The sequence below is a fragment of the Patella vulgata genome, chromosome 4 (assembly GCF_932274485.2).
Source record: "Patella vulgata chromosome 4, xgPatVulg1.2, whole genome shotgun sequence".
In the NCBI taxonomy this organism is placed as follows: domain Eukaryota; kingdom Metazoa; phylum Mollusca; class Gastropoda; family Patellidae; genus Patella; species Patella vulgata.
In genome coordinates, this window is record NC_065882.2 from 40,467,457 (window position 1) to 40,480,500 (window position 13,044).

Consider the following 13,044-nt stretch of genomic DNA (forward strand, 5'->3'; position numbering starts at 1 on the left):
TGTCATTTTTTAGTCGGAAAGTGTGTACACTTGACATGGAATGCCCCGGGAGTTTTGCGCGACAAACATACAAAGTTCTGTTTTCTTGTTCATAAGACTATCACTAAGTATCTCATTTGGTCCCTCTGAAAAGGGGTTCCGTCTTCTCTAATGTTGATATTTTTAAACTGACCATTGTGGTCTGTCAGTGAACCAGATGCTTTCATTTCAGTACTTTGGTTTTTATGCAACGAGTGGAAAAAAACAACTTGAAGTGGGCGTGGCTTGCATTCTTCATCAGTGGTTTCATCATTTCGTGGGCCAAGTCTGATGACTTCGTTGATACCAACTCTTGGTAAATTAAGAATCTCAGTGCAGACTTTCATTACCTGGACATAATCCTCCTGTTTTAACTAGGGGTTAGTCTCGGCACTTTCGATCAGTCCATGGAAAATATTACATTATTCATTTTGGAGATTCTGTCGTTGAGCTCCTTGTCAGTAATACCTTCCTGCTTTCTCTGAGCTAGTTTCTCATGGTTGGTCATTAGTAGTTCTACAGTTTTCTTCAGTTGTGGGTGGTTGTCTTCTATCTGTTTGCTGCACTGTTTAAAATTTACTTTGGTCCGGCGCCGATAAATAACTGGACGGGCTGACATCTTTTTATTTTTAAGATGGCGAGTCGGCCCTGTGAGCCGACTGTTTTTGTCATGGATATTTTGTTCATGGTTCTATCTAAATAAAATTGTCCACCAAAAGAAATTATCGTTGTAGGAGTGAGGTCGTGCTTGCAAATATCAGCACGCTCCCAGAGTTCGGGAGGATATTATTTAACCATTTTGATTAAGTATGGGGATGAGTGTGTGTTTCGATAGTATGCCTTACTTACTGTCCTATTTGTCTTTATCCGATATTGAATACACATGCATAATCCGGCATATTATATTCCTTCAATGGAGAGATCCAAACAGGTATGCTACTAAACTAGGTCAGTCCATCTACTGTACTGCCATGAATCCAAGAATAAATATTCATGTGATATAAAACCTTTGTCTTGTAAAAATAAAATTGAAAAACCAGAGCTGAAAATTCACTGAAAGCCTAACTAAAGTTAAAAATATAATTCCAGCGAGGTAAAACGAGTGGCATTTCCAGCCATTATTTCCAACTCTTGTGATTTAATAGACGTGATTATCAAGTCTTTCTTTAATGATTTCCATAAATATAGGCTATCCCAATGTGTGACATCAGGTCAGTTTTAATAATGATAAAAAATGACGTGTCGTCTGCCAAACAGCACTGATAGTTTACTTTCATGTTGAAAGGTCACGGTCTTTCATTTCACACATGATGGAAACAAATCAAATGATTATTGCTATCGGACAGCAAATTTAATAAGTTCATTGAAATGTAAGACATGTTAATCTGTGTTTTGTAAGACGTTGAAAGCCATTTTCATTTCATTTATATGCACAATATATTCTGTTAATTTTCGGAGAATGTGAAGGGCCATTTTGATCTTCAGATTTCTATGTGAATGGAATTTCGAGATACGTTGTTAGTACTATAAAGTAGACCTACTTATAATCACCAAGATTATTACAAGTGAATATTTATTTATTACAGAAAAAATAAATATCAAGCCTTGGCAGGAATGATTTTTTTTCTTTCTATACAGGAAGTATAAACATTAAATCTTTTCAAAAGTTAAAATTGTAATGTGAACAGTCAATATTGAATACATATTTTAACTTTTAAACCTGTCCCAAATGACTGTAGAAGACACCTACGGAACTTAAAAGTTCAAGGAATTTTGGATGGGGTAGTGTACGTGTGTTTTAATATTTATTGGGCCCACAAGTTAATGTGGTAGATTATACGTGATCCTCAGGATCATGGTGTGTCTTGCTACTTAATGTTATTCTGGTTGCAGTAGGGCTATCTTCATCGTCTAGGCCCTTTCTTCCCTGTTTTCCGGTGCATTTTCTGCTGGTCGACCCAGATGCTGTGTCACTGATGTCAGTGGTTGCAAATTTCATGAACTTTGACATAGCTATTCAGGTGATGTTTTGTAAATGTGGCAAATACTGGGGATATTTAAAGGATTCAAGGATAGGTGTGTAAAGGGGTTGTGTTGTAGCTCTTGTGAGTAGACCATGGTTACATAAATCTGTATAAACAATCAATCAAAATGGCGCCGGTCATGGACATTTGTTCTCGTCTGTTTTTGAGTCTGTAATACGAAATAATGGGCTTGTCAGTGACCACTTCAGTGACTTACTCCCTATTCTGTGACTTCATTATGTACAGTAATTATTCTACGCTGTCGTGGACTATCTATCGGTACATCACTACGTAGTCAAAACAAACAAAATGGCGACTATCGTGGAAGACTTTTCTCGTTGGATTTTGAGTCTGTGCTGGAAATTCAGGGGCTTGTCATAAACAACTCCCCTACACAGTAAGTCTGTATCAGTCTTCGAATCTCCGGTTGTACGTGACAAGGAGTAGGGTCGCCTGTCCAACCTCGTGGGTTTTCTCCTGGTCCTCCAGTTTCCTCCCACTGCTAAAGACCCTACGCGCAAGCGAATTATTGAAATAAAATTAAACCATATGTCAGTCCCGAAATGACCTAGTTTGTGTCGAGTGGACATCAAACCCCATTTCTCTCTCTCTCTATATCAGTCTATGATATTTGGTTTCAGGCAGTGAAAATTGAGTTAAGACGGATAAACCTCAGAGCCTGCCCACAATAGTTAATGCTCAATTGATGAAAGTTATCATTCATATGAAATTAATATGTATCATTTAAATTTGTGAAAAAGAGGTTTATTGAATTTCAGCAATTTCCATCAATTTCTAGAGTTATGGCCCTTGTTTTATATTGTGAACGTTTGAAAGACAAATGTTATCATCCGATCTGTATGAAATTAATATGCATTATTTAAATTAGTAAATCGAAAAAGCCTGTCAAATTTCAACAATTTCTGTAAACTATTTCCAGAGTTAGGCCCTTGTTTAAGTTTGTAGAACCTTGTGAACCCTTAAAAGACAAAAAATATAATCTGATCTGTATGGAACTGTCTTGTAAAGGCCCCCAATTACCTACAAAGGAATAAATATGTGACAACCCTTGTTGATTTTTCGGACAATTTAGCTGCTGCAGGCATATGTTTCGTTGCCTGGCAACCTGTCTTTACGTTAAATCATCTATCATGAAATGTATTCAAACCCACTAAGGAAAGACCTGCAATAGGCAGATTTAACTCTTGCATAATGGATGGTTATTAAAATAATGGTATTTTTTTGTTTTCTCTTATCTAGTGACAGTCAATTCTTTTTCTAATATAACAGTCTTATTTATATAACAATTTTTCATCTCCAAAGGAATTATCAACGAGCTGAAATTCAACTGTGGTTTCATTGCTCATTAATTCAGTCAGTTATATATAAGGATAACTTGTTTTCAATTTTTTGCGTCACTTCCAGTTTCTTCAATTAAACAGTCTGTTACAGCGACTTCTTGGCGTGCCATGCACAGAACTGTTGATAAACTATTAGAAATGCCAACGCTGATTGATTAAACAATGTCTGATGTCATAGGGTCAATGGCCGCTTGTACGACACCTGACATGACCTTCGAGTACAACTTGTCAGATCTTCATGTAGTGTAGCCCATCGAAAGAATAAAAAAACCGACACGAAATATAGATCTGTATTTTAATCAGATTGGTTTAACCAGTTCTATCATATGTAATAATGGCTGACATCAACATTGTCCTTTATGAAATTGTTGAGATAGGGACAAACTAGGTCATTTCGGAACTAACATGGTTCAATTTTATTTCATAATTCACTTGTGTGTAATGTAGGGGTCTTTATCAGCGGAAGGAAACCAGAGATTGGACAAGCTACCCTACTGCTCGTCACGTACAACTGGGAAATCAAAACCATGCCAGTTGACTTAATGACAGACCTTATGATACAAAGCGCACGCGCTAACCATTTGACCATCCAACCTCCCAATTGTTGTCAGATTAGGGTAAAGTTTGTAAACTTATTTGATAACTTTCTAGGTATTGCTACATTATCAGGATGTGCTGTACAAAGTTTAATATTTGCTGTGATTATATTTTAGGTAAACTGGAACAGTCTGTAGAAGATGAATCAATAGTGCAAGAAAAGGGTAAGTTTATTTTCCTCCAGTATTTGATCTACAGCCATTTTGTGCCAAGTTCTCATTAACTTTCATCAGGTAATGCCCCTATTTAACTGTTTGGACGTATTTCTCAATTTCCTGTATAGTATTAACCAATACCATTACAAGAAAATCTAACAATGGTAAGCAGTCAATATTGTCAGTAGATTATAAAGTAATTGAAAATGTGAGGCAGCATATGCAATAAGAACACCAGATACCACTTTTCATTGGAGGAGTTCAAATTGTTAGGAAATTTTTGTTGTGCTTTTTTTTTTATGTCATATTCAGATCTTGGTGTAGAGTGAACCTGGGTTAATATATGGTAAACAAAATTTTAATGTTGTAATTTATGATCTTATTATAGAAACTGGTGGTTTTGAGGATCCAGTTCAACAAATCAAAAAAGAGATTGAAGATCTGAAAGAAATACTTCCAGACATACGATCCAAAGTAAGGAACTCCACGTAATATAGGGGGCGCTAAAACTTGCTTTTTTATACGCCCACATTGAAATGTGGTCGTATATTGTCGACGCCCCCGTCCGTCCGTCCGGCGTCCACAATTGCTTGTGGACACTCTAGAGGCTAAAGTTAATATCCGATTGACTTTAAATTTATATACAGTGTTTAGGGCCATGAGACAAAGAAGTCTATTCATTTTTAGTGATTTTCGATAATTACTGTCACAGTTATGGCCCTTGATCACTAGAGGCTAAATTTATCATCCGATTGACTTCAGATTGATACACAGAGTTTAAAGTCTTGAGATGAACAAGTATATTGATTTTCAATGAATTTTTATGACTTGAACAGCTAAATCCATGATATTAAAAGTTTTGTATACTAAACGTTAGCATGGGGCAGAACTTTATAAAAAACAAACAAATTCTAATGGTTTTCTGATAATTACTGGGGGATCATGTGGCTAAGTGGGTAAGACGCTGGCTCACTAGCCTGGAGGTCGGGTGTTCAATCCCTGCATTGGCCGAGAAAGTTCATCCCGATTTTCCGGCGTGGTTTCCCCTTGTCAGTGATGCAGGACGGAGGGCCTGACAAGGACAGCGGTCTAGTCTTTCGGATGAGACGAAAAACCGAGGTCCCGTGTATACATTGGAATGCACGTAAAAGATCCCTTGGCAGTTGGAATTCGATATAAGAGTAGGCGATAGTGCCGCTGCCCGGGCAAAATTTCCCTCATAGCACACTGTATGGCGTATGCCTGTCTTCATTAGCCCAGTATAGGAACAGAACAGTAGGACGTTTAACCCCATTTCATTTCATTTCTGATAATTACTTCATGAGTTGTTACTCTTAATCAGATTTTAGTGTATTATAAATGTTTCATTACCGAAAGAAGTAAAAATATGCGACAACACTTGTTGACTGCCCAGACGATTTCGCTCCTGTGGGCGTATGTTTCGTTGCCTGGCAACCTATTATTTTTTAGCTGGTTCTCTGTCCATCTCTTGCAAAATGTGGGTGTATATTGCATGTAAACCGGCTGCTTGTTTTATATATTTTTAATTAGATTGAAGACATGGTGGAAGATAAAAAAAGTTTAGAACAGTTAAAAGATATTACAAAGGAAGCTTTAGGAGATCATATAGTAAGTAATGGATATTGATTCTAAAAATGTATTATGGTGTGATCTGATGATGGTAGGTGAATCTTCAACCTTTTCCAATCAAAACAACACCTAGATCGTGAAAATTCATCCAGTAGTTTAGGATATATGTCCATTTAACGATTTTGGAGTTACTGAGAACAAGCGAAAAATGGCAAAAAGCAGATGATCAGGTTTGGAATCCCAAATTGTTTTGGTTGAATTGAGGTGGAATGACCCATACACAATTTGTTGAAGCTTTTGGACACAATAACTTCTATTTCAATTTAACGAGAGTGATGAAACTTGATATAGTTTCATTAAATCAATACCTTGACTAAGCTTGACGATGAGCATTTTGTGTGGAGGTTAACAGACACTGAGATTTTATTAAGAGTTCACTCCCATTAAATGGTCAGTCGTTAAAATTTCATGAGCATTTTGTGTGGAGGTTAACAAACACTGAGATTTTATTGAGAGGTCAATCACGTTAACTAGTCAGTCATTAAAATTTCCATGAGGAGATATTTGATTGGACGGTCAAAAACCCAGGATTTCAGTCTCAGTACAGCAGGCTCTAAATTAACCATAGTATATGGCATAACCTATCGAGCGGAATTTCCCCCATAATTCTAACTCGTAACCTAGTTATGCGTATGCTAATATGCTTACTTCTATGCATGTAACTTTTTACTAACACATGTTAAATTGGCTATTTACACATGTAAAAATGCTAATTTATATGACTTATTTTTTTAAATATTGCAGTTAGAATATGTATTTTGTTCTATTTCCATTATTACTTTTAAATTATTGTAGGCAGTTCAGCTTCGTTAACATTTTTATACGCCCACATTTTCATGTGGACGTATATTGTCGTCCCCATGTCCGTCCGTCCACAATTGTTTGTGAACAGTCTACAGGTCACAATTTTTATCTGATTTCAATGAAACTTGAAATATAGGTTTATCACCCTAAGATCTCGGTTCCTTTCGATATTGGCATCTATTGGACCGTAACTTCATGGATTATGGCCCCCTGATTGTACGAAAAATCACGTTTTTGGCTTGTGAACACTGTAGAGGTCACAATTTTTATCCGATTTTGTTGAAACTTGAAATATAAGTTTATAACACAAAGATCTTGATTCCTTTCGATATTCGCGCATATCGGACCGTAACTTCATGAATTATGGCCCCTGATTGTACGCAAAAACGCGTTTTTTTGGCTTGTGGACCCTATAGAGGTCATAATTTTTTATCAGATTTAAAAAAACGTGTTAATATATCACCGTTACACCCTAAGGACGGCTGAGTTCGAATTTCGTGAGAATCGGCCCAAAACTGACAGACAAAATGGCCGCAATTCGTTCTCAAATAGCGTAAAAATATGGTATATCAAAGTTGTGGACCCTATAGAGTTCACAATTTTTATCCGATTTTGTTGAAACTTGAAATGTAAGTTTATAACACAAAGATCTTGGTTCCTTTCGATATTCGCCCATATCGGACTGTAACTTCATGAATTATGGACACTGATTGTACGCAAAAACGCGTTTTTTGGCTTGTAGACCCTATAGAAGTCATAATTTTTATCTGATTTAAAAAAAAATTTCGTGATAATCGACCCAAAACTGACAGACAAAATGGCCGCCGTTCGTTTTCAAATAGTGTAAAAATATGGTATATCAAGGTTGTGGACCCTATAGAGGTCACAATTTTTATCCGATTTTGTTGAAACTTGAAATGTAAGTTTATAACCCAAAGATCTTGGTTCCTTTCGATATTCGCGCATATGGGACCGTAACTTCCTGAATTATGGCTCCTGATTGTACGAAAAATCACGTTTTTAGCTTGTGGACCCTAAAGAGGTCATAATTATTGTCCGATTTAAAAAATCATATTATTATATCACCGTTACACTCTTAAGGACGACTGAGTTTGAATTTCTTGAAAATCGGCCAAAAACTGACAGATAAAATGGCCGCCCTTCGTTCTCAAATAGCATAAAAATATGGTATATCTTGGTTCCTTTCAATATTCGCGCATATCGGACCGTAACTTACTGAATTATGGCCCCTGATTGTACGAATAAACGCGTTTTTAGCTTGTGGACCCTATAGAGGTCATAATTTTTATCCGATTTAAAAAAACGTATTATTATATCACCGTTACACCCTAAGGACGACTGAGTTAAAATTTCGTGAAAATCGGCCCAAAACTGACAGACAAAATGGCCGCCCCTCATTCTCAAATTGCGTAAAAATATGGTATATCAAGGTTGTGGACCCTATAGAGGTCACAATTTTTGTCCGATTTTGTTGAAACTTGAAATGTAAGTTTATAACTCAAAGATCTTGGTTCCTTTCGATATTTGTGCATATCGAATTGTAATTTCCTGAATTATGGCCCTTGATTGTAGGAAAAATTACTTTAGTTTTAGCTTGTTTTTTTATCCATCTCTCGAAAATGTGGGCGTATCCTGCCTGGCAGCCGCTGGTAACATGTCCTCAATGGATCACCATATAATAAACAGCGCCACCTGTTACCATAATGAGAGTTAGAATTATGACTTACCTAACGGGTTAAAAGGGAGTCATAATTTTAACGCACATTATGCTAACAGATGGCGCTGTTTATTATATGGTGGCTCATTGGGAACATGTAAAATCTTGCCCTTTTGATTACCCGTTAGACAGACGACATTTTTCTGTCAAACATACTAAAATATTTTACATACAAAAGCAAATTATTCTAGATGTTTTTCAGATGAATAAATAGGCTACTTTTTCGTGCATTTGCCCTAATACGGCCTTATCGATTGATTCAGCCTCGTTTTTTTTTGTAATATTCATTCTTGATATTTTTGAGAGAATAGGTTATTTTTTTCTCTAAAGGTAAATAGAATATATTACGTACTTGGTAAATTATTCTGATAATATTTAAGTAATATAGAAATACACCAGTAGAACAAAGTTATTTTGTGTGTTTGTTTTGGTTTATAAACATTATCTTATTATCCCGCACCGAGCATATCTCATAAACCGTTCAAGATATCTTTCTGAAACTTTGCACACACATCAACCTATTACAGTAGTTGTGCCTTTTGCCATTTAGAAATTTCTGGGATTGATATTTTGTGTGTTTCAATGGAAACAAAAATGACTTAGTTTTTGGTGTACAATTTGGTTTCCGGAGCATATCTCATAAACCGTTCAAGATATCTTTCTGAAACTTTGCACACACATCAACCTATTACAGTAGTTGTGCCTTTTGCTATTTAGGAATTTCTGGGATTGATATTTTTTGTGTTTCCATGGAAACACATTTGACTTAGATTTTGGTGTACAATTTTGTTTCCGGAGCATATCTCATAAACCGTTCAAGATATCTTTCTGAAACTTTGCACACACATTAACCCGTTACAGTAGTTGTGCCTTTTGCTATTTAGAAATTTCTGGGAGTGATATTTTGTGTCTTTCCATGGAAACAAATTTTACTTAGTTTTTGGTGTACAATTTTGTTTCTGGAGCATATCTCATAAATCGTTCAAGATATCTTCATGGCACTTATTTTGAATTTCTCAGATTTGATAATTTTATGTGTTTCCATGAAAACACATTTGACTGTTCAAGATACCTTTAAAATAATTTTACCCATTATTTTATTTTCTGAAATCCAGCCTTCCATCCTGATTTTGTTTCTGGAGCATATTTTAGTATCTGTTCAAAAAATCTTTTTGAAACTTTGTACAAACATTAACCTATTATAGTATTTTATTTTCTGATGTATAAGTTTATTGTTTAACATACAGCAGCTAATTAAGGTAGGTAAAGGTTGTTGTGCAAACCTTACAGGGAGTAGCGACCCTGCCTTGCAGAGCTACTGTGATCAGAGTATGAAATTCTGTGAATTGATATTCCATGTGTCGGAATATGAGATTTGTCTAAAGCTCCAGTTCCCTCCACTTGCAAAATATCTCTATTTTCTATGTAGTCATGTCTAATTTTTAAAACCAGAGCTTAATGTCATAAATTATCTCAAATCTTCTAGTAAATATCAATCAGTCATTTGTTTTCAGAAATAGAGAGCAATATCTACTAAACAGGGCCACAATATTAGGACCAGTGACACTGTTTGCGAAATCTGATACATTTTTATATTGATTACCAATAGCATAAACAAGTTATTTTTCCTTATTTCTGCCAAACAAGTGCAAGGGCGCGGGATGTTGATGACTAGTCATCTTGTTTTATTTTAGATTGAATTGAGAAACAGGAAATGATAATTCAGATATAAAATTAAAGCAAAGCGCCCCCCCCCCCCCAACACACACACACACACACACACACACACACACCAAACCAGATTCGTTTGGCCTTGATCCAATTAGTTATGACACCAAACTTTGGAATGAGATTAATAATATCAATGCAAGCGGCTAATCCGATGATTTGGAAATTTAATATACATTATGCAAGAACTGAATCTGCCTATTGCATGTCTTTCTTTAGGCCTGAAATGTTATCTAAATTATTAATTAACTTATCCAGACCATAATTAACTGTCGATGTCATCGCTAGTCTGCGTTGTTTACTAGATTAGGATCTGATCTGCTGGTCAACGCTCAATTATGATTAAATCAAAAAATGGATAATCAAGCTTATGTTGGGTTTTTTTTCGTACCAACTTTAGTAATGATGATCGAAGCTAGGCCCAAATTCAATCGCTAAATTCTCGGTTCAGAGTGGAACTGAAGTTTTCAGCAAATTCTCTTTACATTAGTCTGCTCTTTGGGCCTATCTATTCTCCCATAATTTATCTTTAAATTAAATGAAATCGAGTTTAACGTACCTGCGTTCAGCATCAACTGTACTAATCAAGACGGGAATACGCCATGAAATGTGCAGTATGAGGCGATTTTGCACGGACACGGCGCTACGGCCTACTCTTATTTCAAATCCTAACGTTCAGGGTTCTTTTACGTGCACTCTATAAGAACGACTAGACAGTGTTCCTTGTCAGGAACCCCGTCTTGCACCACTGAAAAGGGGAAATCCCGCCGGAAAACCCGAGGGACTTTCTCTTCCAACCCTGGGAGCGAACTCGAGACCGAGTCCAAGACATACTCACCGAGCCACCGCGGCTCACAATGATTTGGAGGCTTGATCCGATAGAAAGCTAAAATAATATTAAAAATACTTTACTTGTGTGCGAAAAATATTTCATAAATTTGAGGGGAAAAGATACGCTAAACTTATCATTACCTATATATTTATTTTTTCACTCCGGTGCATGACGTTCTTTCTATATACTTTATTGTTCTTTTAGAAACAAAATATGCCAAATCAATCGACATAGCAGTATATTGGAAAATGCACGACAGGGAAGCCTATTTATGTTTTAAAAATATTTACAATATTTTGTTTTTGTACATAAAATATTTTAGGATTTTTATCTGTTGGGTTATGAAAAAGGCGAGATTTTGCATGTCCCTAATCAGCCTCCATACAATAAATAGCGCCATCTGTTACCAAAATGAGCTTAGAATTATGACGGCTTTACAGCGTAACATTTGTGAAATGTCAAAGTGTTAACGAAACTATACAGACTACAATAAATTAAATGTAATAATGGAAATAGAACAAAATACAAATTCTAACTGCAATGTTTAAAAAATAAGTTAATAAGCATTTTTACATGTGTAAATAGCCAATTTAACATGTGTTAGTAAGAACTTACATGTATAGAAGTAAGCATATTAGTATACACATTACGCATTGCCGAAGCAAACACAGGCTGCTATGGAAAATACAAAAAAATTGTGGAGTAGTTGCAATTTAGGTCATGCTCTTTCAATAGCATACAACCAATGTTGAGGAACAATTGGAATTAGATCGTGAATCAAGATATACTTTTAATTAGTGTTTACTGCTAAAATTTAGTATTTTATACAAATACTGATGTAAAGGCTCAATTTGAAAATATTCAAGACTATGGCATTGTCAGTTGGGCATACCTTATGGTCTAATTTCTAAAGCGTATGTGTTGGACCATTTTTGACTTAACCAAGGGACAAGTTTCACGAATGTCCAATGGAATTTACACAGAATAAATCTTATATAAATATGATATAGTAATGAAATGAAACATATCTCAGCTCTCGGGTAAAAGATCACTACGTTGTCAATAGCCGTGGGGTGTTGGCAGCAGCATCTCCAGTACGTTCTCATGGCTAGAAATTTTCTGTGGAGAACCGGACAACTGATCACAAACTGTGGCTTGAAAAAATTGAAGTGTTTCTGAGGGATGTAAATGTTCGCGCGTGTAACAGGTTTTAAGGAGATGGGGAATTGTACTTGTAGATGATCAAGTGGCACTGAGCCATACACACATGATCAGCATGACTACACATGCTAAAATTGATTATCGTTATCTTTCTTTCAAATTAACAATGGATGGAAGGTTAGAATTGCATATGTCGACTATCTTTGAATGACTGCTAGTTATAACCTTTTCTTCCACCAGGGGCGTAAAGTAAACAAATTTTTGAATCCACTAGCCCAGGGCTAGTAGTCTACTGTCAGGCACTAGCCCGGCATTAATATCCACTAGTCCATAGTTTGACAAGATACAAGAATTAATTATCAATATTTTGGCATATGTTTTGTTGCCTGTCAACCTATTGTTTTTAATAAAGATCGTAGACTTGATTGCCTAATAATTAAGGATGTATACGCTACTCGGTTAACCGGTCACGATTCGGTTGCACTGGTGAAACGGTTCAAAAAACTACAATCCGATGTTCGTTTTCATATCATGTCTGACCTTCAAAACCAGGAATGGTAGCCACAACAATGTTTTCTTTCACTAAAGACCATATAAATACTTCATATAGCACATGTAATTTATAATATATCACGGTAAATTAACGTCCTTTAATTCCCGCTCAAAGATTTGTATATGTTACGTTATTATTAGCACTTACTGCAAAGCACAAGATAGCCTCGGATTAACAAATTAATTGTTTTACCGTATATATTTACCTGGTCACTCTAAAAAGAGTCTCAAAATGAAACAAATCAGTTTGATGTGGTGATATATTAAAATAGACAGGATAGTAAAATTGTTTATATTATCACTTGAGTGCCATGCTGCGTGCCGATAGGGTCAAAGTTGACAACACACGTGTCACTGGAACCATTTATCATGGCGTGTGTGTAGTTAATTCTTTGGAAATACCTGACATGTTAAATAATCAAAA

At 35.8% G+C, this 13,044-nt stretch overlaps 1 protein-coding gene across 5 annotated transcripts in view; it reads left to right on the top strand.

Moving 5' to 3' along the window:
* The window catches only part of LOC126818823 (protein HGV2), a 136,180-nt gene that overhangs the window by 102,747 nt on the left and 20,389 nt on the right, over positions 1 to 13,044 (top strand). For all 5 annotated transcript variants that reach the window (XR_008787858.1, XM_050546423.2, XM_050546425.2 and 2 more), the window contains 3 exons: positions 4,117 to 4,164; positions 4,544 to 4,629; positions 5,707 to 5,784. Coding sequence is in view for 4 of the 5 variants with exons in the window: in XM_050546423.2 (XP_050402380.1) it covers positions 4,117 to 4,164; positions 4,544 to 4,629; positions 5,707 to 5,784 (212 nt within the window). In the remaining variant the exon portion in view is untranslated. The remainder of the gene's footprint in view (positions 1 to 4,116; positions 4,165 to 4,543; positions 4,630 to 5,706; positions 5,785 to 13,044) is intronic.